This window comes from Pseudophryne corroboree, chromosome 1 (genome assembly GCF_028390025.1).
Source record: "Pseudophryne corroboree isolate aPseCor3 chromosome 1, aPseCor3.hap2, whole genome shotgun sequence".
In the NCBI taxonomy this organism is placed as follows: domain Eukaryota; kingdom Metazoa; phylum Chordata; class Amphibia; order Anura; family Myobatrachidae; genus Pseudophryne; species Pseudophryne corroboree.
Window position 1 is genome coordinate 919,248,713 of NC_086444.1, and position 25,322 is coordinate 919,274,034.

At 44.0% G+C, this 25,322-nt stretch overlaps 1 protein-coding gene and 1 pseudogene across 4 annotated transcripts in view; one reads left to right on the forward strand and one right to left on the reverse strand.

Moving 5' to 3' along the window:
- Nucleotides 1–2,417: 2,417 nt before the first annotated feature.
- On the forward strand, nt 2,418–2,536 carry LOC134941438 (5S ribosomal RNA; annotated as a pseudogene).
- Nucleotides 2,537–3,453: 917 nt separating this feature from the next.
- Nucleotides 3,454–25,322, reverse strand: part of SCLT1 (sodium channel and clathrin linker 1) — a 410,760-nt gene continuing 388,891 nt past the window's right edge. For 3 of the 4 annotated variants that reach the window (XM_063920346.1, XM_063920347.1, XM_063920345.1), the window contains exons 20-22: nt 19,062–19,140; nt 11,569–11,664; nt 3,454–3,742 (exon numbers count right to left, since the gene is read on the reverse strand). In XM_063920346.1, coding sequence (XP_063776416.1) covers nt 3,689–3,742; nt 11,569–11,664; nt 19,062–19,140 — 229 coding nt within the window. In that variant the 3' untranslated portion in view covers nt 3,454–3,688. Of the gene's footprint in view, nt 3,743–11,568; nt 11,665–19,061; nt 19,141–19,346; nt 19,467–25,322 lie in introns of those variants that run through there. The other variant, XM_063920348.1, reaches the window with a different exon arrangement.

Consider the following 25,322-nt stretch of genomic DNA (forward strand, 5'->3'; position numbering starts at 1 on the left):
AGTCAAGTAGGTACCTATCTGCGTGTGGAAAAAAACAGTTGCTTGATAGGTTTGAGCCGGTCAAGAAAAAATGGGGTAGGGAAAAAGTATTCCTAATTACTTTGGAGTGTCTGGACAGTTTGTCTCGTTACTTTTGATGTGAAAATGAAGTCAAAAGAAAGGAAGTTTTTCACATAAATACAGTGCCAAGAATGAACATTGGAGGGCCAGTATCTTGGTGTTGATACTGGGACAGTTTGTAAACAAAATAATAATAATAATAATAATAATAATAACGGGGGCCTCACATGGGGCCATACATATCATGTATGTTTTCACAAATTCCCACAACTAAATTGTGGTGATACCAGTGAGCATTGCCCTACTGACACAAATAAAGTGTAACAAAACTGTGGGAATGTAGCCTTTTAGCTGTAGAATATCATACAATTGAAATTAAAGCACAAAAAATGACTTCTATCTATCAACTAGGCAAAAGACAGAGTATGTCAATATTTATATTTCCACCATCCAAGCAGATTGCCAGGTGGGAATAGTATTGAAGTAACTAAAGATTAGAGAGTATGTTAGTCTGAATTAGACAAATGCAGCAGTACCATATGATGTCTCATAAAGAACATAATGTTTCACATATAATCCAGCATAAAACAACACACAAAAAACAGTATAAGCAGTAGACTGTTAATTGCGGAGAGAGTACACATTAAGAGCAATATTTATCATAATTTATTAAAGCCACGCTATGTGTACTGAACCTCTGTGGATAATTTAACCAAGTTCTCCTTAGCAATAGTCTGACTGGGCTGGTAATCAAGGTAGTATAAGGATTGATGCATAAATTACCAACTGGTAAATAGTCTCCCTATGTTGGTAGATTACCTTATCTGCATGGAATAGATCTGTGGAGACAGCCAGCTAATGCTGTTTGGTCTGACCTTGTTGCTAGGCAACCTATCCTGTCTGTGCTGTGTGCACAGAGTGGAGAGTATGACTCCCCTGTAACGTTAGAGAATACAGGGGAATATGGTGCCTGTAAGGAGAGCTGGACAGAAGCAGCAGGGAGGGTGTAAGGTACCTGCCGTGTGCTGGAGAGGAGTCCGCCCGCCGGAGCTCCGTTACGGAGGTCCCGGAAGTCGGGCGCCGGACCGAAAGTGACGCGCGTTTCGCTGGGAGGAGCTTGCTCACCTGATCGTCTGATCAGTGAGCCCTCCATGTGTGCACTGATCAGACGATCAGGTGAACAAGCTCCTCCCAGCGAAACGCGCATCACTTCCGGTCCGGCGCCCGACTTCCGGCACCTCCGTAACGGAGCTCCGGCGGGCGGACTCATCTCCAGCACACGGCAGGTACCTAACACCCTCCCTGCTGCCTCTGTCCAGCTCTGCTTACAGGCACCATATTCCCCTGTATTCTCTAACGTTACAGGGGAGTCATACTCTCCACTCTGTGCACACAGCACAGACAGGATAGGTTGCCTAGCAACAAGGTCAGACCAAACAGCATTAGCTGGCTGTCTCCACAGATCTATTCCATGCAGATAAGGTAATCTACCAACATAGGGAGACTATTTACCAGTTGGTAATTTATGCATCAATCCTTATACTACCTTGATTACCAGCCCAGTCAGACTATTGCTAAGGAGAACTTGGTTAAATTATCCACAGAGGTTCAGTACACATAGCGTGGCTTTAATAAATTATGATAAATATTGCTCTTAATGTGTACTCTCTCCGCAATTAACAGTCTACTGCTTATACTGTTTTTTGTGTGTTGTTTTATGCTGGATTATATGTGAAACATTATGTTCTTTATGAGACATCATATGGTACTGCTGCATTTGTCTAATTCAGACTGACATACTCTCTAATCTCAGTTACTTCAATACTATTTCCACCTGGCAATCTGCTTGGATGGTGGAAATATAAATATTGACATACTCTGTCTTTTGCCTAGTTGATAGATAGAAGTCATTTTTTTGTGCTTTATTTTCAATTGTATGATATTCTACAGCTAAAAGGCTACATTCCCGCAATTTTGTTACACTTTATTTGTGTCAGTAGGGCAATGCTCACATGCTCACTGGTATCACCACAATTTAGTTGTGGGAATTTGTGAAAACATACATGATATGTATGGCCCCATGTGAGGCCCCCGTTATTATTATTATTATTTTGTTTACAAACTGTCCCAGTATCAACACCAAGATACTGGCCCTCCAATGTTCATTCTTGGCACTGTATTTATGTGAAAAACTTCCTTTCTTTTGACTTCATTTTCACATCAAAAGTAACGGGACATACTGTCCAGGCACTCCGAAGTAATTAGGAATACTTTTTCCCTACCCCATTTTTTCTTGACCGGCTCAAACCTATCAAGCAACTGGTTTTTTCCACACGCAGATAGGTACCTACTTGACTATCTACAGTCATACCATGCTGGACATGCCCGATCTAGTCTGATCTTGGAAGCCAAGCAGCTTTGGGCCTGGTCAGTACCAGAAAGGGTGACCCTCTGGGAATACTGGGTACTGTAGTATCAAGGAACATACCTTCCGTGTATACACCCTTTATTTACCAGTATTTTCCACCACAATTTCTTAATGCAGTAATTTACTTATGTTTACCTTCCGAGAAGGAGTCCGGAGTCGTTTAAGCCGGTTTTTCTTGTCTCTCTCATATGAATATACTTACGTATAAAAATTCATAAATCAATAGAGAAAACAAGATTCACCAAATTTTCGCTCTGATTAATTTCAAATATCAATACTCGCTTAATCCTAGTGGGTGTGCATAGAAAATTATCTGCCACCTACTTCATACCAAGTGAGTCACAATCGTCTTATCACCATTTAATACTTTTTTAATCACTCTGCTGATATATACAGCATTATTTGTGTATTTGTCTTTTTTCGTCTGATATCTAATAAAAGTTACGTTTTATCTTTATATTTACATTTTCAAATATTCATTCATTAATGAATCAATTCATATAAAGTGTGCCCCAGAGAGACATATAAAAACAGTCTTTCTTTTGCGTCTCTGCAAAAAAAACCCATTCAATAGTTTTCTCTGAACTAATGTCCGGGAGCACCGCCAACTTCGTTCTATCCCAAAAGCCAGGCAGGCAAAGCGGTAGTTTTATGTTGTTCATTAATTTTGCCTTCTTTGGTACAAAAATTGGTTAAAAATTGTTAACATCTTTTTACAATCTGGCCCTGTGCAGATTCCAAAACCCCAACCCACTACTACATACACTATACCCCTACTTTGCTAGCCTTAGAACCATACAGTATGCTTTATTTCCTAAATTACCTTGTGATTAACTCCTAATAACCCTGTGATGTTTGTACTTAACCAGTAGTAGAATCTGTCGTCTCATCCTACTGAACATAGGTACACATCTTGTTGTGAGTAAGCAGTATGGTTTATAGGACAAAGACAGAAGAATAATTAAAAAAATGTATAACAAATGATTTAATTTTACAAAACAAGTTATTTCAGGAAAGATAAACATACAAATATAAGTCTGTGACATCCTTTTGTTCTCTTATAAAAACATGTCTGTTATTCACAAATCAAAGGTTTGTCCAGTGCACTGCAGAAGCCATTAATGCTTATGGTCTCCCATCTTTGTAACGCACGCTACGCAGCCCCAGGTATAACAGTAGTACATTTATGTGCAGATATTTTCAAGTGTCCAGTTCATGAGCTGCTTTTCTCCTCTGGGAAACAACACGGCTGAGCTGGAAAAAATATAAGCAGTGGTTCATTTCAAATAAATATTGAAATAACAAAAACAAACTGGAGGCTAGTAGTCCTATACTTTGCAAGGTGATCTGACCAACGCAGTGAATGTTCTTGTGTAATAGAGTAGATCATATTTCCAAAGTAAAACCAAGTTTAGAATAAAGGATCTTGTAACATCCACAAATAAGATGGGTCAATCTGCAATATATGACAGAACGCAAGTTCATGGCATCAGTAGTGTAAGAGATCTTGCTACTGTATGTAGTAGCTGCAGCATCTCAATAACTATGTTCAAACAGTATTATATGTTTGGCCTATGAACAAGGGGTTGATCAGATTTCCTACCAGTTAAAACCTTTGGTATGGCAAGGACTGGCGCAAGGTATTCAATGTTGCATGTACAGCACTGCATGATGTGATTGGTGTTATATAAACAATAAATATTAATATTGCTTTGAAATCTACACATGCTTTTTTTGCACGTTACATCTGCCCCACCTGCAGTGCAACATGGTTTTGTCCAATTGCTAACTTTGGTTTGCTAACAACTCTGAATAACCCCCTTTGTACTTTTGGTAATACTCAGCATTGCTTGTTCCCAGTTTTAAAATGCAACAAAATACATTGCCGCTATATAAATAATATCTGAGCCAATCTAAAACTAAACAAGATTTACAGTTTTTTCCTCCTCAAATTTCATGCATTTCCCTCAAACCCTTTACATGTTCTGTACTTAATCCTACTAAGTATCTGTGACTGTAATACAGCACAAGCCACCAGGGATTACAAAGGTTATTTTTTATTATATAAGCTGTTCATTAACGATACAACCTTCTTTCTATATGGCACAATGTTTTAAAGTATAAACGGACATGGAAAGTAGACTTGTTCTGGCATGTAGTAAGTGTGTTATATAAAGGAACTGTGTCAAATCACCGAAAATGTATATATATATATATATATATATATCTCTGATGCACACATACTACATGTGATTGGTCGATTGCTGCCGCATCCTGTGGTGGGTGGGAGTGGCCAGGGAGATGCCAGTCAAGTGATGCTTCAAATGAATCTGATCAGATACATCGGAAGTAAAAAAAAACACTCCAATTTATTCAGATAAATAGTTGGGGCAGCCACAAAGATCTGTAGTTCAGAAATATCTGACAAGGGACTGCGCATCAGATTGTAAGAGCCATCCGATGTGACACTTTTATTCCAATTCTACGGTCAGATGCGTCGAAATCTGAAGAAAAGTGCCCAAATCGGACTAGTGGATGGGGGCCTTTAGAGCCTAATTCAGATCTGATCGCAGTAGTAAATTTGTTAGCTAATGGGCTAAAACCATGTGCACTGCAGGAGGGGGGAGGGGGGGGGGCTGATATAACATGTGCAGAGAGTTATATTTGGGATTGTGGGCTCTAAGTTTGGGTACACACCAGAACAACGGGCAATCATCCCCATGGTTGGGCTGAATTCTCATTGGCCTGGACCATGTGAGATTGGCCGTACAGACTACACGATGTAATGAACAACAACACGATACCTTGTCACGTCCTTCATTACACTGAGCGGACTGACATACAATATTATCTGATTGACCATGCAGCAGAGCCAACCAGACAATGGCGCAAGCGACCCACAGTTGTGCGTACACACTAGACGAGGCAGACGATTTGTCTTTCCAATACTGTTAATCATCCCGATATTGTTTTAGTGTGTACTCACCCTAAATGTTCTCATAGCCAATTACTGTTACCTTAGAATAAGGATAAAGTTTAGGATGTAATGTGCTTGTGTGTAGTACAGATGTGTTGTCATTAAATGACTGTCAGAAATGTGACTGAGGCGCTTTAAGAGGAGTAGCATACGGTATTTTAATTCAAATTTGACATCTTTGTTGCATCGCAGACGCAGTGAAAACCCACTCACAGTGTACCAGAGACACAAGGCTGACAATTTAATGCCACAGGAATTGGTATAACACACGTACAAATTCACAGAGGAAACGCAATGGAACAAGGCACGAGGAAAAGACTTGGCTGCGTGCATTGGAGCCCTTTTCACACAGAAAGTCGCACAAAGAGGTACCTGTGTGTCTAAGGCGCACATTGTGAGTGAATAGGAATGCTTGATGTGGCTAACTTGCCCAGGAACTCGCGCAGCAGGAGGGGCTATTTGGTGCGACTGAAGCAACAGCAAGAAAGGACACATCTGCATGTATGCAGCCTAATTTCAAAGGCATTTAAGAGGCTGATCACTGTTCCTGGAAAAAATAGGATTTTAATTACCTACCGGTAAATCCTTTTTCTCGTAGTCCGTAGAGGATACTGGGGTTCCATTTAGTACCATGGGGTATAGAAGGTTCAAAAGGAGCCATGGGCACTTTAAGAGTTTAATAGTGTGGGCTGGCTCCTCCCTCTATGCCCCGCCTACCAGAATCAGTCTAGGAAACTGTGCCCGAGGAGACGAACATACTTTGAGAGAAGGATAGATAAATATAGTGGTGAGATTCCGAACCAGCACACACAAACAAGAGGAAGCTATGCTAACCCAACTCTAAACAGGAACAGCAACAGCTGAACCAACAATACTTAACCAAGTAAAAGTGCAGGAAGGACGAAGCACCGGGCGGGCGCCCAGTATCCTCTACGGACTACGAGAAAAGGATTTACCGGTAGGTAATTAAAATTCTATTTTTTCTTACGTCCTAGAGGATACTGGGGTCCATTTAGTACCATGGGGATGTACCAAAGCTCCCAAACTGGGTGGGAGAGTGCCGAGGTTCCTTCAGAACTGACTGACCAAACTGAAGGTCCTCAGAGGCCAAAGTATCGAACTTAGCAAACGTGTTTGAACCTGACCAAGTAGCTGCTCAGCAGAGCTGTAAAGCTGAGACACCCCGGGCAGCCGCCCAGGAAGAACCCACCGACCTAGTACAGTGGGCTTGTACAGATGTTGGAACCGGCAAGCCTGTCGTGGAATAAGCATGCTGGATAGTGAGCCTGATCCAGCGTGCAATTGTCTGCTTTGAAGCAGGACACCTAATTTTATTGGGATCATATAGAACGAACAGCGAGTCGGATTTCCTGTGACGAGCTGTTCTCTTCACGTATACCTTCAAAGCCCTCACAATATCCAAAGACCTTGAAGTAGTGGAAGTGTCGGTGATAACTGGAACCACAATAGGTTGGTTGATGTGAAAAGCAGACAGCACTTTCGGAAGAAACTGCTGACGAGTTCTGAGTTCAGCTCTGTCCTCATGGAAAATTAAATAGGGGCTTTTGTGAGAGAAAGCCCCCAGCTCCGACGCACGTCTTGCACAACAGTCTGACGGTCTTCCACGTAAGATATTTTACGTCCACCTCCTGTAATGGTTCAAACCAGTCCGATTGGAGGAACTCAGCAACAAATTGAGATCCCAAGGTGCCGTGGGAGGCACAAAGGGAGGTTGGATGCGTAGAACACCTTTCAAAAACGTCTGGATCTCAGGAGAGAAGCCAATTGTTTTTGAAAGAAAATGGACAAGGCTGAAATCTGGACTTTTATGGAGCCCAGACGTAGGCCCACATCAACACCTGCCTGCAGAAAAAGCAGGAAACGTCCCAGATGAAATTCTACCGCAGAATAAGTTGTGCTGTCACACCAAAAGACGTATTTCTTCCAAATACAGTAGTAATGCTTAGACATTACCCTCTTCCTGGCTTGGATCATAGTCGGGATAACTTTATAGGGATCCCTCTCCTGGCTAGAATCAGCCATTCAACTTCCATGCCGTCAAATGTAGCTGCGGAAAGTCCTGATAGATGAATGGGCCCTATTGCAGAAGATCCTCGCGAAGAGGAAGAGGCCACGGATCCTCTACCGCCACTGCCTGTGGGTCTCTCGACCTGGAACAATACCGCTTGAGCTTCTTGTTGAGACGAGAGGCCATCATGTCGATTTGTGGATATCCCCACCGACGTGTCAAGCACCTGAACACCTCCAGGTGAAGGCCCCACTCCCCCGGGTGCAGGTCATGTCTGCTGACGAAGTCTGCTTCCCAATTGTCTACTCCTGGAATGAAGACAGCTGACAATGCCACAGCGGTTTTTTCTGCACAGAGGAGAATTCTTGACACCTCTGGCATTGCTGCTCTGCTTTTCGTTCCGCCCTGTCGGTTTATGTACGTCACTGCCATCACATTGTCCGACTGGACTTGAATGGCCCGATCCTGAAGAACATAAGAGGCCTGCAGAAGGGCGTTGTATATGGCCCTGAGTTCCAGAATGTTGATTGGAAGGATGACTTTATGACTTGACCATCTTCCTTGGACCTGCACCCCCTTGGTGACTGCTCCCCAACCTCGGAAGCTTGCGTACGTGGTTAACATGATCGAATCCTGAATTCCGAACCTCCGGCCGTCGACGAGGTGAGAGATCTGTAGCCACCACAGAAGGGAGATCCTGGCATTTGGCGACAGACAAATCCTCTGGTGCATGTGAAGATGCTATCCGGACCATTTGTCCAACAGATCGAGCTGGAAGGGTCTTGCGTGAAACCGTCCGAATTGAAGCGCCTCGTAAGAGGCCACCATTTTCCCCAGAAGGCGAATGCATAGATGCACCGATATCCGGGTTGGCTTCAGGACATCCCAAACCATCGATTGGATCACCAATGCCTTTTCCAACGGAAGGAACACTTTCTGCGACTCCGTGTCCAGTATTATTCCCAGGAATGGGAGTCTCCGTGTTGGATCTAGGTGAGATTTCGGAAGGTTCAGAATCCACCCGTGATCCTGGAGAAGTTTGGTTGAGAGGCCAATGCTGTCCAGCAACCTCTCCCTGGACGGTGCCTTTATCAGAAGATCGTCCAGGTACGGAATTATGTTCACTCCCTGCTTGCGGAGTAGAAACATCATCTCTGCTATAACTTTGGTGAACACCCTCGGTGCCGTGTAGAGACCAAATGGCAGGGCCTGGAACTAGTAGTGACAGTCCTGCAGTGCAAACCGTAGAGAAGCCTGATGAGGCGGCCAGGTCGGAATGTGAAGGTATGTATCCTTGATATCCAGGGACACTAGGAATTCCCCTTCCTCCAGACCTGAGATCACTGCTATCAGAGACTCCATCTTGAACTTGAACAATCTTAAGAACGGGTTCAAGGACTTGAGATTCAGAATCGGCCTTACCGAACAGTCCGGTTTTGGTACTACAAACAAGCTGGAATAGTACCCCTTGTTGTGTAAATGAGGTGGAACTGGAACAATGACTTAAGTCTGTACCAGTTTTTGGATGGCCTGCTGTAAAGTTATACTTGCCTCTTGTGAAGCTGGTAAGCCTGATTTGAAGAATCTGTGAGGTGGGAGCTCTTGGAACACCAGTATGTAGCCCTGGGAAATAAGATCTATGACCCAGGGATCCTGGCACGAACTTGACCAGATGTGACTGAAGAATTTTAGTCTGGCTCCCACCTGACAGTCTTCCAGGCCTCGCGGTCCACCATCATGTTGAAAGCTTTGATGAAGCAGAGCCTAAGCTCTGTTCCTGAGCACCTGCAGTTGCTGGTTTGCGTGGTTTACCTCTTGCGCCTCTGGAGGCCGTAGAAGCACCTCTGGATTTTCCCTTAAACTTGGCTGTCCGAAAGGACTGTAAATTTGAACCTGAATGAGCTTTCCTGGCTGGGGGAGCTGCGGAAGGAAGATGCGTAGACTTACCCGCAGTAGCTTTGGAGATCCATTTGTCTAGTTAGTCTCCAAACTAGGCCTCTCCTGTGAATGGTAGACCTTCCACTCCTTTCCTGGAGTCCGCATCAGCAGTCCACTGGTGTAGCCACAAGCCCCTGCGTGCTGACACAGCCATAGCGATGGTGCATGCATTAAGCAAACCAATCTCTTTTATGGCTTCCACCATAAAGTTCACAGAGTCCTGTATATGCTGCAGGAGTAAAACAGCATCCCCCCTAGACAAGGAATCTAACACCTCAATTAGGTTACCTGACCATTTAGTAATGGCTTTTCTGATCCATGCACATGCAATAGTGGGTCTCTGGGCCACCCCAGCAGCTGTGTACAATGATTTGAGTGTAGTCTCAATTTTACGATCAGCCGTATCTTTTAGGGAGGCTGCACCATGGACAGGCAATACAATCTTTCTTGACAGCCTAGAGAGTGATACGTCCACTATCGGTGGATTTTCCCATTTTTTCCTATTCTCCAGAGGAAAAGAAAAAGATGAGAGCAACCTTTTAGGGATTTGAAATTTCTTATCAGGATTAACTCTCGGTTCTACATACAGGGTATTCAATTCCTTTGACGCATGAAAAGTGACTGAGGATTTCTTTTTTACATTAAAATAAGATTCCTCACAATCCTCTGACACCTGATCAGGAATTTGCAGAACATCTCTGAAGGCCTCTATAAGAGCCTCTATTCCCTGTGACAGAGTAGCATCCCCCCCTCCAAATACACCTCACCCTCCTCCATGTCTGACCCGTCAGCGTCAGACTGCAGGATATGGGCCAGAGATCGTTTTTACGGATAAATGGGAGGGGTTTGATACGCTGGTTTGGGGACTGAGTCTCTATTCATAAACTCATCCACAGTCTGTCTTAAGTATTGCGTCTCTTTCTCATTGCGGGATAGTTTTGTAGAAATATTTGAGATCATTCCCTTAATGGAATGAACCCACTCCGGTTCAGCCCCGCTATTCTGGGAAGGTGCACTACCCCGAGTACCCAGTAGTGAGCACCCTGGTGAAGAGGAACACTCCGCTGTACAAGAAACACACTCTTTGCCTGAAATAATGTAAATGTGACAGCAAACACACACACACACACACACACACACACACACACACACACAAAGGAAAAGGTTAAGCACAAATAACCCACAAAGAGCCCTTCAGGGAGACACAGAGTTATTTGGAGCCAGCTCCCACCGCGCCCTTATCGCTAATGCCAAGCTTAACCGGGTCGCAGATTAAGTACCCTGATTGGGGACTTAGTACACTAATAATCGCAACCCCCCTGCTATAACCCCCTGGTACCGCTGAGGTAATCTGGAGTCACTCCAGAGGAGCTGCGCGTCCTTGTCAGTCAGCGTCTGTGTCCATTGCAGAGGGAAAATGGCGCTGGTGAGCTGCTGGATCCGCTCATAGTGAAGCCCCGCCCCTTCAATGGCGCACGGTCTTCCCACTTTTTTTTATACTGGCTGAGGTAATCTGGTGCTTAAAATGGAGAGAAAACTATTTTAAGACTGTTTTTGCCAGTGTGGGTACTGTGTACAGTGTACTGAGACGTATGAAATAGAAGATTTCAGCTAAACACCGTCCACAAAACAGGCCATTTACAAAGATTGAGGGACACATATCTCAATAATCAGGCTTTAGACCCAATAATTGTAATCTTAAATTGTAGCTATTCACTGTAATAAGAAAATAAAAACCGCCCGAATGTATAAATCTAAACCCGCAGGGACAGGGGCTCTGAAATAAGCCTGTCCCTGCATCAGCGGTCTCTTCACTTGTATCTTCTGACCACGTATGTACGCTGCTGGGACGGTTTTGTAGGAACCCTTTCCCGACAAGTTTTGCAAAGTGTAGACCACAGGCTATAATGGGCTAATGCCATCTTCAGATCCATAGTATATTCGGGGGTCCTTAATATTTGTGGTATTCCCCCAAAAATAGACATTTTGGGGAATATCCAGTAAATATTATTTTATAAATGGGCCTCAGAATGCTCTGTCACACAGATATGTGAGTTTACAAACCACTTTGAGATTCTGTAGTACATGCATACTAGGAACACATATCCAGACCACCGTAATAGCGTATTTGAATACCTGCTTTGATGCTTCCACCGAGCGCTCTTCTGCTTGGTCCAGGCGTTTCTGTAGTCTTTTGCTTTTTTCCTGTGAATCTGCTATCAGGTTTTCAAGCTATTTAATCACAAAAAGAATGGTAAAAAGTATGCAATGTTCTGTGTTAGATTCTGCATATCATAACGGAATACATGTCCTCAGCGATATTTTCCTGTGTGTAGGGAATATGCACAGCTGAGGATGTAGAAAAGCTCTTTGTGCTAACAGTTATTGTCTGGTTCCCAGTTCTGCAAGTCATTTAATTGGGCTTGTGTGGATAATAAAGAGAATACAATCTGTAAAACAATGGAGATACCTACTTCAGAAATCCAATTACATTTTTTAAACAAGTGTTATGCATTTATATATTCTTTTTTTGTCTGAATAAGACAAGTTCGGTTCCCAGGGACAGACAACAGCGCATGATTTCCAGGTCTCAATGTGAATACATACACTGTGTAGGACTAATAAAGTAACCCAACTATTAAAGGGGTACATTGTTTGATGAAGGGACTCCCCTCTTTCAAACAAAGGTGCCCCATGTATGTTCAAGCTAATATGTGGGAAACAGGGCTCCCTATCTTCAGTAAATGTGATTTCTCCACAGCATATGGTGACATGGTCTACTAATCACAGGTAATCACAAAACATTACCTCTAGGACTACCCCATCCAAGTGTAAGTACACCCACGTGGGCAGGGGCCATTGTGGAGGCGATCGGGAACATACCTTTTCCATATATGGATGGGTGGACAGTATACTTTACATACTGCAGGGTGATATTATATGGTGATCGCCAGACATTAGGTTTTATGAGAGGAACTAGTTGTTAAGAAGGGACTTCCCCTTTCCCTATTCCCTATAGTACTTGCCAGGTTTTCTTTCATATGACAAGCGGGGATGGCTACTACTGGTTGGGAGCATGCACTTGTTGTTATGCTATTTAGCTGCCCCGGTTCTGTGGACAATGGGTAATACTCATTAGCTGGACTTTTAAGTCACATGTGGGCGAGGAGTCCCACAATGTAAAGCAGGGAAGGCGTTAAACAGAGTTAATGTCAGGGCAGATGACACTACAGTAAAGCGGTGGATATAGACAGAAAATAGTCACTGCTTATTTATTACATTTTCCTTGAGCAGAAGAATTGGGTGATCTCATGTAAGCTTATCGTACAGGGAACCTGTCACTTTTGTGGAAATATATAAATATACAGGGATCAATTGTTATCTGTTATATCCTAATAAAAAACAGGTCTGGTCTGCAGACTACCAACCAGCTTTCAGACCCCCAACTCCCCAGAGAGTCTATGCAGAGCATCACTCTAATAGGAACATAATAATGTTTCTATCCAAAAACTACAATCATGTTTATAACAAACTTATATGTAGTTTCATTTAAGAGTAACATAAGACAGTGGCTTCTGCTCAGCTACGGGAAATAAATTATGGGCAATGTTACATAGCTAGATTACCATATGAGCTTCAGCACTACCTTTGACTCTAAGAAATAGAAAGGTCACATCTCTATCATTACGGATGGTCACATCTCTATCATTACGGATGGTGTAACGGTTAGCATTACTGCCTCACACCACTGAGGTCATGGGTTCAATTGCCACCATGGCATGTGGAGTTTGTATATTCTCCCTGTACTTGCATGGGTTTCCTCCGGGTACTTCGGTTTCCTCCCACAATCCAAAAATATACTGGTAGGGTAACTGGCTCCCAACAAACTTAGGGCCTAATTCAGACCTGATCGTAGCAGCAAATCTGTTAGCAGATGGACAAAACCATGTGCACTGCAGGTGGGGCAGATATAACGTGCAGAGAGAGAGTTAGATTCGGGTGGGGTGTGTTCAATCTGAAATCTAAATTGCAGTGTAAAAATAAATCAGCCAGTATTTACCCTGCACAGAAACAATATAACCCACCCAAATCTAACTCTCTCTGCACATGTTGCATCTGCCACACCTGCAGTGCACATGGTTTTGCCCATCTGCTAACAAATTTGCTGCTACGATCAGGTCTGAATTAGGCCCTTAACCCTGTTGTGTGTGCGTGTACGTGTGGTAGGGAATATAGAGTGTAAAGCTCCACTGGGGCAAGGACTGATGTGAATGGCCAACTATTCTCTGTAAAGCGCTGCAAAATATGTGTGCGCTATATGAAGAATTGGTAATAAATAAATCTGTATGCAGCCATTGTGACAACATAATCTGTCAATTTGTTTATTTCCTTTTCCATATGCAACCACTAATAATATGCCGCAGCCACTAAAACGGCACATCCCATTTTCTATATAAAGCATAGAAATGTTTCTTGGGCTGTTTATTTTCTCACTGTTTAAATCTCCTCACCCTTGAACATCAGAGAACTATGTATAATGGCCCTCATTCCGAGTTGATCGGTCGCAAGGCGAATTTAGCAGAGTTACACACGCTAAGCCGCCGCCTACTGGGAGTGTATCTTAGCATCTTAAAATTGCGACCGATGTATTCGCAATATTGCGATCACAAACTACTTAGCAGTTTTAGAGTAGCTCCACACTTACTCTGCCTGTGCGATCAGTTCAGTGCTTGTCGTTCCTGGTTTGACGTCACAAACACACCCAGCGTTCGCCCAACCACTCCCCCGTTTCTCCGGCCACTCCTGCGTTTTTTCCGGAAACGGTAGCGTTTTCAGCCACACGCCCATAAAACGCCGTGTTTCCGCCCAGTAACACCCATTTCCTGTCAATCACATTACGATCGCCGGAGCGATGAAAAAGCCGTGAGTAAAAATACTATCTTCATAGCAAAGATACTTGGCGCAGTCGCAGTGCGAATATTGCGCATGCGCACTAAGCGGAATTTCACTGCGATGCGATGAAAAATACCGAGCGAACGACTCGGAATGAGGGCCCATGTGTATTTCTGCTTCTGTATAGCTGTAAGCTTCACAAAGCATCAAGTGCCTTTGCTACAAGCCACACTTAGTAGTATTCACGGTAATGAGGGCGGTCAGATCAAACACTATTGAACTTTACTATATATTACTTGTAAAACAATATTACACTAAATGCCGGTTTAAAGAAGAAGCTATGCTTTATGAGACAAGACCACTGCTGATGAGCTATCTTATATTATAACTCCAGTACCCTTACCAATCAGTAGTTTGATGGTGGTGGGCACAGATATAACCTATAATTTCATTCACAGGATGACACGTTCTTATTTTTTTTATATATAATATATACACACACACACACGGGTGATGACAAGACCCAACTCTCATTCTTTACTTTACCCAAAGCAGCCAAATTCCACCTCATGTGACAGCCACCACACAATGCAGGGAACTCCACTGTGCCAGGGACAAGCAGTCTGCAGTATATGGTCTCACACCATCCACTGCGGGAAAGAGCTGCGTGGTGCTGGCTTATTTTATTAAAGGCAAAGAATGTTTTTGCCACTTTGTGTCAATGTGCTACAAAGCCTATTATTTGTTCCACAAACATTGTCTATCATGGGGCACATAAAAACGCAACAAAGTGATGGCTGGAAAATGCTGTGTAGAGCTAAATTGTGTTTGTTCCTTACATTTAACTGCTGGAAAACCTGGTCACTGTGAAGATTTCTTGGTCAAAGTTTATAAGACTCATGTATCATATGTTAACACAGAATAGGGTTGGTTCTATGATTAAAATATGGTTTTAGGTCATTCCAGAGATTCAGGGAAGTACAAGGCTTACGTGAAGGTGAAAGTGCCTCACGCGTAGCCCTCATAGGATATCAGGTTGGCAATCACTGTTCTAGGCTACACAAGCAGGTGCTGAGATAGACAGGAGAGCAGTAAGCAGTACAGAGACAGTCTTCTCTGGCTGGGCTAGCTTGGCTGTAATGATTCCCAACAATCTCCAGCTCCTGTGCCTAGCTCTTGGTAATCTACTACTTTACGTTAAGCGGAGTACACACTAGAAAGATATATAATGAATTCTAGCTATGAACGATACACATCTGTAGCTCATCGGTGGGTGTGTACACCCAATATGTCTGTGAATGACGTCGTTCACAGACATATAAGGTCATCCCTGCAGCACAACAGATGCCAATATGTGCATGCGTGTACGGGCGACCCGCCGACCACACATACACTGGCTGCAGGGACAGCAGACACTGACTTCAAAACTTGCTGGCAAAACCAAACTCCTGCCAAGTTGTGATGTCTGCCATGCCAACTGGTGTGCAGGTCGGTTGCTTTATCTTGCTACTGTATACCCAACCTTAATCTCAGTCTGAGACCTTGTAACTGTTGTATTTGAAATAATCTGCCTTGTATAGGCAAACTTCCCTGCCCCATGCTTAGGATGTGTCTGCTTTGTATAGGCCGACTTTCCTACCCCATGCTTAGGCTGTGTCTGACTTGTATAGGCTGACTTACCTACCCCATGCTTAGGCTGTGTCTGCCTTGTATAGGCTGACTTCCCTGCCCCATGCTTAGGCTGTGTCCGCCTTGTATAGGCTGACTTCCCTGCCCCATGCTTAGGATGCGTCTGCCTTGTACAGGCTGACTTCCCTGCCCCATGCTTAGGCTGTGTCTGCACTGTATAGGCTGACTTCCCTGCCCTATGCTTAGGATGCGTCTGTCTTGTATAGGCCGACTTCCCTACCCCATGCTTAGGCTGTGTCTGACTTGTATAGGCTGACTTCCCTGCCCCATGCTTAGGCTGTGTCTGCACTGTATAGGCTGACTTCCCTGCCCTATGCTTAGGATGCGTCTGTCTTGTATAGGCCGACTTCCCTACCCCATGCTTAGGATGTGTCTGCTTTGTATAGGCTGACTTCCCTGCCCCATGCTTAGGTTGTGTCTGCCTTGTATAAGATGACTTCCCTGCCCCATGCTTAGGATGTGTCTGCTTTGTATAAGATGACTTCCCTACCCCATGCTTAGGCTGTGTCTGCTTTGTATAGGCTGACTTCCCTGCCCCATGCTTAGGATGCGTCTGTCTTGTATAGACTGACTTCCCTACCCCATGCTTAGGATGTGTCTGCTTTGTATAGGCTGACTTCCCAGCCCCATGCTTAGGTTGTGTCTGCCTTGTATAAGATGACTTCCCTGCCCCATGCTTAGGATGTGTCTGCTTTGTATAAGATGACTTCCCTACCCCATGCTTAGGCTGTGTCTGCTTTGTATAGGCTGACTTCCCTGCCCCATGCTTAGGATGCGTCTGTCTTGTATAGGCTGACTTCCCTACCCCATGTTTAGGATGTGTCCAGTGGCGGATCCAGGGGGGGGGGGGGGGCACTCGGGCCCGTGCCCCCCCTGTCATTTCTGGCCTCCGTCCCCGTTCTCCCCCTGCGCCGCACAGGGAGATGACGGGCGCCCGCTGAGATTGTGTTACCAGCGGGCGCTCGTCTCCCTGCACAGCGGCAGCCGGAGGCAGGAGCTCAGTATTGAGCTCCGGCTTCCGGCGCTGTCACTGTGCGCTATGGGAGAGACGTCAGTCATGACGTCTCTCTCATAGTGCTGAGTGACTGAGGAGCGGACGCCCAGGGAGGAGGAGGACTGCAGCGGCGCGGGAACGGGGCTCGGTAAGTATGAGTTTTTTTTCTTCCTTAATGCAGCAGGGGCATCTCCTGGGGGCAAACTACGGGGGACATTACTACTGGGGGGGCATCAACAAGGGGCATTACTACTGGGGGGGCAAACTACTGGGGGCATTATAACTGGGGGGCATCTACTGGGGGCATCACTACTGAGGGGTCATCTATTGGGGGCAGCTACTGGGGGACATTTTTACTGGGGGCCATCTACTGGGGGCATTACTACAGGGGGGTCATCTATTGGGGCAAACTCGTAGGGGGCATTATTACTGGGGGGTCATCTATTGGGGGCAGCTACTGGGGCATTATTACTGGGGGGCATCTACTGGGGGCATTACTACTGGGGGGGTCATCTATTGGGGGCAGCTACTGGGGAACATTTTTACTGAGGGGCATCTACTGGGGGCATTACTACTGGGGGGTCATCTATTGGGGCAAACTCATAAGGGGCACTACTACTGGGGGCAAACTACTGGGGACATTATTACTGGGGGGCATCTACTGGGGGCATTACTACTGGGGGGTCATCTATTGGGGGCAAACTCATAAGGGGCATTACTACTGGGGGCAAACTACTGGGGACATTATTACTGGGGGGCATCTACTGGGGGCATTACTACTGGGAGGTCATCTATTGGGGGCAAACTCATAAGGGGCATTACTACTGGGGGCAAACTACTGGAGGACATTATTACTGGGTGGCATCTACTGGGGGCAAACTACTGGGGGCCAACTACAAAGGTGCCAACTACTGGCGGCGTAACTACAGGGGCATTACTACTGGTGGCTTAACTACAGGGGCATTACTACTTGGGGGCTAAACTACGGGGGGCCAAACTACTGGGGGCTTAACTACAGGGGCCAAACTACTGGGGGATAACTACAGGGGCCAAACTACTGGGGGCATTACTACTGAAGGCTAAGCTACAAGGGGGCATAACTACAGGGACTAAACAACAATGGGGCAAACTACAGGGGGGCATTACTACTGGTGGCTAAACTACTGGGGGCATTACCACTGGGAGGCTAAACTACTGGGGTCATGACTGCAGGGGAATTACCACTGGGGGCATAATGACTGGGGGCATTACTACAGGCAACATTACTACTGGGGGCAATACGGGCATTGCAAAAGGGGCACCACTACTTGGGGGTCTATATAAGGGGCACTACCAGTACAGTGGACATTGCATAATGAGCGCTACAACTGTGGGCATTGTATAAGAAGCGCCACCTCACATGCACCGAAACCGCACGCAAATGTACTTGCCCCTTCCATGGAGCCCCACCTATCATTTTCTTCTGGATCCGCCCCTGGATGTGTCTGCTTTGTATAGGCTGACTTCCCTGCCCCATGCTTAGGATGTGTCTGCTTTGTATAGGCTGACTTCCCTGCCCCATGCTTAGGCTGTGTCTGCATTGTATAGGCTGACTTCCCTGCCTCATGCTTAGGATGTGTCTGTCTTGTATAGGCTGACTTCCCTGCTCCATGCTTAGGATGTGTCTGCTTTGTATAGGCCGACTTCCCTACCCCATGCTTAGGATGTGTCTGCTTTGTATAGGCTGACTTCCCTGCCTCATGCTTAGGATGTGTCTGTCTTGTATAGGCTGACTTCCCTACCCCATGCTTAGGATGTGTCTGTCTTGTATAGGCTGACTTCCCTGCCCCATGCTTAGGCTGTGTCTGCATTGTATAGGCTGACTTCCCTGCCTCATGCTTAGGATGTGTCTGTCTTGTATAGGCTGACTTCCCTGCCCCATGCTTGGTTCCTGCTCTGGCATTCTGTACGCCCTCAGTTACTATGCAGCGATCTCCAGCTGATCAATACAACAACATATTGCATGCAGTAAACAATATGGCCAATGAATGAAACTTATGACTTATTATATTACCTCTACATTTTTCTCATGGGTGCTTTCTAGCTGAGAGAGTAACTCTTGATTGCGGTGTTTCTCTTCATTTAACAGACTTCTGAAAAATAAATACATAAGAATAATAAAATATATAATTGTACTAACATGCATTACACTGTAAAATCTCTAGTGATGACCGTCACCACTGCCTCCCACAAGTGCTGCTCAACAGAATAACAACTCAGCTAATGGCACTTTCATACAAGTTGAAGTGGTAATAGTGTAATTAGGACATGAAGGCCATACAGCATATATGTGCATGCAGCTGCAGTGTTAATCTTCTGTAATACCTCTTGATCCACCAGTATTTTATCCTGGGTCTGCGGTGACTCTGGAGGATAGTTTGCAGATTCAGTTAGAGGTCACTTGATGATCATAATCCCACTTAGAGAAGCAATAAAAACAATTCATTCTACAGTATAAGAAACCATTTAAATGGATCTGTGGCAGAAAGCAGACACAAGTTTAATCAAATGCCAAGTCCATTTTGCGGAAATGAGTCACAGAATAATGAATACGCTGAATTGCTTTAGAAGACTGAAACAAGGATAACCTTAATTTATAAATCCCTGTATAAAAAAAAAACTTATGTATATATTTCTAGCCACAGTATTTTATAGTGTACTTTGGTAAATGCCCTGAAGTGCACAGAAGTCAAAATATATCAGCCACAATGTAACTGCAAATGAATCTCATTTCTAGTTTAATTACATACTTCCATGCGTTATGAATATGTTTAAACCTTCCTTAAAGAAATAAATTGTGTCTGAATGCAGAGAGCATGGTGCGCCAGACTACAGAAACGCAGATCTTTGGAACGTCTCTGTTTCCAAAACCCCAAACATATCAGTATGCCAAGTCATCCTCTGTACTATACAGCCACAGAGCAGCAACAATATACAGGCACAGAGCAGCAACAATATACAGGCACAGAGCAGCAACAATATACAGGCACAGAGCAGCAACAATATACAGGCACAGAGCAGTAACAATATACAGCCACAGAGCAGCAACAATATACAGCCACAGAGCAGCAACAATATACAGCCACAGAGCAGCAACAATATACAGGCACAGAGCAGCAACAATATACAGGCACAGAGCAGCAACAATATACAGGCACAGAGCAGCAACAATATACAGGCACAGAGCAGTAACAATATACAGCCACAGAGCAGCAACAATATACAGCCACAGAGCAGCAACAATATGCAGCCACAGAGCAGCAACAATATGCAGCCACAGAGCAGCAACAATATACAGGCACAGAGCAGCAACAATACACAGCCACAGAGCAGCAACAATATACAGGCACAGAGCAGTAACAATATACAGCCACAGAGCAGCAACAATATACAGCCACAGAGCAGCAACAATATACAGCCACAGAGCAGCAACAATATGCAGCCACAGAGCAGCAACAATATACAGGCACAGAGCAGCAACAATACACAGGCACAGAGCAGCAACAATATACAGGCACAGAGCAGCAACAATATACAGCCACAGAGCAGCAACAATATACAGCCACAGAGCAGCAACAATATACAGCCACAGAGCAGCAACAATATACAGGCACAGAGCAGCAACAATATACAGGCACAGAGCAGCAACAATATACAGGCACAGAGCAGTAACAATATACAGGCACAGAGCAGTAACAATATACAGCCACAGAGCAGCAACAATATACAGCCACAGAGCAGCAACAATATACAGCCACAGAGCAGCAACAATACACAGGCACAGAGCAGCAACAATACACAGCCACAGAGCAGTAACAATATACAGCCACAGAGCAGCAACAATATGCAGCCACAGAGCAGCAACAATATACAGGCACAGAGCAGCAACAATATACAGGCACAGAGCAGCAACAATATACAGGCACAGAGCAGTAACAATATACAGCCACAGAGCAGCAACAATATACAGCCACAGAGCAGCAACAATATACAGCCACAGAGCAGTAACATGATGAAGGCTGAGCACAGCACAAAGTCACAACGCACACGAAGAGTAACTACAGGGCTGGTCTTGTTTTGCACAAAAAGATTTTGCAGGCGCTCTGCTGCACAAGCGTTCGCACTTCTGCAAAGCAAAAATACACTCCCCAGTGGGCGGTGACAATGCGTTTGCACGGCTGCTAAAAACTGCTAGCGAGCGATCAACTCGGAATGACCCCCAGAGTGCTTTTTCTGTCCAGCTTAATTTCCCAACATCCACCAGGTGTCTCCTCTACTGCACAGTCAACCGTTTGGATTATATATGCCCCTGGGCCTTTCATTCCCACTATATACCATCATATTTTCATGAAGATAATAAAGGTGCTAATACCTGAGGACTGAATGTATATAATGTACTATGAAGAATGAGAATACACAGTGACTACTGTCCAACTGGCAAGAGACCACCTTGGTGAATGAGTGCTAAATATGTGATTATATTACAGGAGCGATCATATCTGCCAACACCACTTACACAGTAACACTTTCAAGTCAAGCATGATGCAACGGTATCCAGACTCTAGGTCGACACGCCCATTAGGTCGACATGAGTTTTTGAAAGAAAAAAAAAACATATATATATTTTTGACTTTTCATACTTTACAATCCACGTGGACTACGATTGGGAACGTTAACCTGTGCCGAGCGCAGTGGTGCAACGGGACGCGGTGCACTTATTGGGGTTCCCGGTCAGTTGACTGAGAAAACGACACCCAAAAAATCTCATGTTAGCCTTTTTTCATGTCGACCTTGTTCATGCCAACCTAAAGGCCATGTCGACCTATTTCTAGTGTCGACCTACCCACTGTCAACCAATGGGTGTCGACCTAATTGCTGTCGACCCTGAGTCCCATACCCGATGCAACTAAATACAGATCAAAAAATACCGTCTACATAAAGCTTTTTCACCCAGTCTGAGGCTAAACAGTGCAGGCAGCAAAGAGACAAATACAGGATCGGACAGGCGATTTCCAAAACTCTTCACAGGTTCTATTTAGTAATAATTACAGCTGAAAATGACCTGTGTTTTTCACGGTATTATTTGCAAAGTAAAATAAAAAAAAAACAACAAGTGATTTCTCTACACTTTTCTCCTTACTAAAACGACCTGCTGGGACAATACATGCAACAAGGACCTGTCCCGATAAGGGAAGCACTGCCCTGGGCGTGCAATGTTTCGCAAATGTGAAATACAGCCACATATCATTTTAGGTTTGTGCCCTTTTAAACTTTTCGGGGCTGCAGGACTGTACACAAACAAAAGGCTGAAGAAATCACTGATTTCCAGGGTCGGTCTGGCCCACAGGGGAAAACACCGGTGGGCCCCACTGCCTGTGGGCCCTCCTCCTTCTCTAGGGATCAGGTTTCAGACTCTATCCTAGTGCACCTGAATTATGCATTATACTTATGTTACATTATACTTCACAAGAATATGGTTTATTATATATTTACCAAGGGGAACAGAACATGTACTCTGTAATGGTTAGCCAAACGTCTGTGGTGGCTGGCCACGCCCCAGTGGAGCCTGGACACACCCTTAAGCATGGGCCCCTACAGCAGCATCCCCCCCGGTGGGCCCTTCATGCCTCAGTCCGACACTGCTGATTTCTCTACACTTTTCTCCTTACTAAATATAGTAAAACTGTTTTAGGTTTTAGTGTCTAGACCCCTAATTACCTACCCAGAGGAAGGCCAATATGTGAAATGAAGATATTTATTTTTACAGTGACTTATATTCTTCCCTACGGATTACTTTGCAAACAGCAATCGCCATTGTAGAAGCAAAAAATAAATAAAAATGTTAAGTCTCTCAGTGAGGCTGTATTACAGTGTCACATGATGAGCAAGGCCACTGCAACATACAGGCCAGAACAACTGTCTGCAAGTGGGAATTTGTTTCAACATTTTGCTAAGTCATGGTCAGAACAGACACAGTATGTAGTAGGAATGATCATTAATTAATCTTTCAACAACTGTCATGTAACACGTTATCTACAAGGACAGTTTAAGCAAGCATGACGCCTACATAATTGCAGAGTCACTAAAGAAAGAGACCCTCCAAATATTATCTTCAGTTTGGTATATTGTACATTCAAAATCAATTTTGGAAATATCTGACTACCGACCAATTTCTGGGAATAAGCAAACCAAATCTGATCTTGATTTCCCTGTGATATCAGCTCACAAGACATGTTGGTATCACTTCCATTAATTTATATTGCAAATCAGGATTAAAAATACATTTAACTTAATAAGCAAATTAGGTGCCTGAAAATAATAAGTATCAGCCGTATGTATGAAGGAGGGATAAAGCAGATATTGGAGATACCCTGTATCTGCTGTAGTCCCTCCATTTCCGACAGCAGATGCAGTCCCCATAGTTTTCTCTGGGGGCTGCAAAGCTGTGACATTTACCAAGCTCCATAATGCAAAACATTCCGGAGCTTGCTTCCCCCCCACCGCCACTGTAGTCTAAGGGCTACCAGGACAGGTTTCCTCCCCAGCCATGGCTGCCACATGTCTGGTCAGTAGACCGCGCATGCACAGTAACAAAGCGGAGGAACAAAACAGAAGTGACTGCTAATGCAATCTAAGATATCGCAGGAACAGGCTCCCATCAGCGGCCATGTATGTGTTTTTTCATACATTCAGGCGAATGTAACAAATTACAATGATTGGGGCTGAAACCCAATAAATGATACATTTGCCCCCAAGTTTTTTTTTTTTTTTAACACGGTTTTGGGTATAGGAGTCTGGTTCTTTCTCCTGACTCTTCTCACTTTTCTGCTAGGTGATCTTCATATCTTGCTTTGTTTTCTCTTGCCTTTTTATCTAATCTGGAACACAATGTGTTCATGGAGACTGACAGATGTATTAGACAAGTGTAAAAGGTAAAGCACACAAATAATTCTTTGCACAGACTGAACAATGTGTACAGTTTAACACATTAGGCCTCTACATTTGATTAATTTAGGATTGTGTGGATTTTTTGCTGTTTTTTTTTATGTCTAAATGTACAAATGAACTTGGACTTCTGAAATGAAGCAGACATGCAATCAGTGTGACCTAAAGGAATGCCATGCAATTCTCCCTCAGCTTATTTTTCCCGTCCTCGGAAAACAATATGAGCGAGCTGCCTTGCCGGTCAGACTGTCTTTTTGTTTTAGATGTTCTTATACTATGGCCCACATTTTTAGATTGAAAACCTATTACCGTAATCAACCATTAAGGAGCTAGAAAATCGGAAAATGTAACAACTTTGCAAAACAGGTAACTTCAATATGGGTCAGCCCTGGAAGTCCGATAGATTGCATTCAGACACAAGTGCTCATATAAAAGTACTTTACTGGCTGTGTGTACTTTAGGCTGATTTTTGCTGTAAAATTTAGTATTATACTGATTAAGGAGTTTTGAACAGCGAGACCGTTAACACAGACAAAGGTATTCAGAAATAAAATGTGCTCTCTTTCATAGCTTGGCAAATAGGTTTAGAATGTGCCAGCTGTAGCTGGTGCATTATTCATGATGCGCAGATAACAAATTAACAGAGCTTATGCCAGATGTGTTTTGTTCTAGTGAAAAAACAGCAATATGCTTTAGTTACTCTTCATGATTATGGATTCCTGTGTTGTGCCAGTACCTGCAGCTGTCTTACTCAGCCAGCAGAAAAGTCTGTAATGGTATTCTTTTGTCGAGATACAAGGACAGACGCCAAGCAAAAAACACATACAAGTAAGGAATATTAAAAATAAAACACATTTTTTTTAAACAATGACGAACATAAACACCGAAAACAAAACAAGACGAAACAGCTTATACGTATTGTATCACTGTAGCTTTGGAAACCAGCACCTTTTTCTAGAACATGATGGCAATACAGAGCCTCCAATGTAAGCAACCCTAACAGACTAAATAACACTATAATATTTTCTCTTCCGATGGCGACTGTAATAAAACATGTAATTGTACCTGGCTCTATTATGTGATACCTGATATTGGCAAGGTGATGGAAAGGACTAGGCTGCTGTGCTGACATGGAATACAAGATACATTCTCTAACGTTCTCCTAAAAGAACCTTATGTAAGGAAATGTGATACCTATCTGCCAATCACAATCACATATGCAAATCTCCTGGCCTGGGGAACACGTTTGGTTTCTTCAGATAATACTAATTTACAGCATATGGCTTTTAATTCTCCAGTTGTAGCTGGTCTTTACAGTTTAATCTCTTAA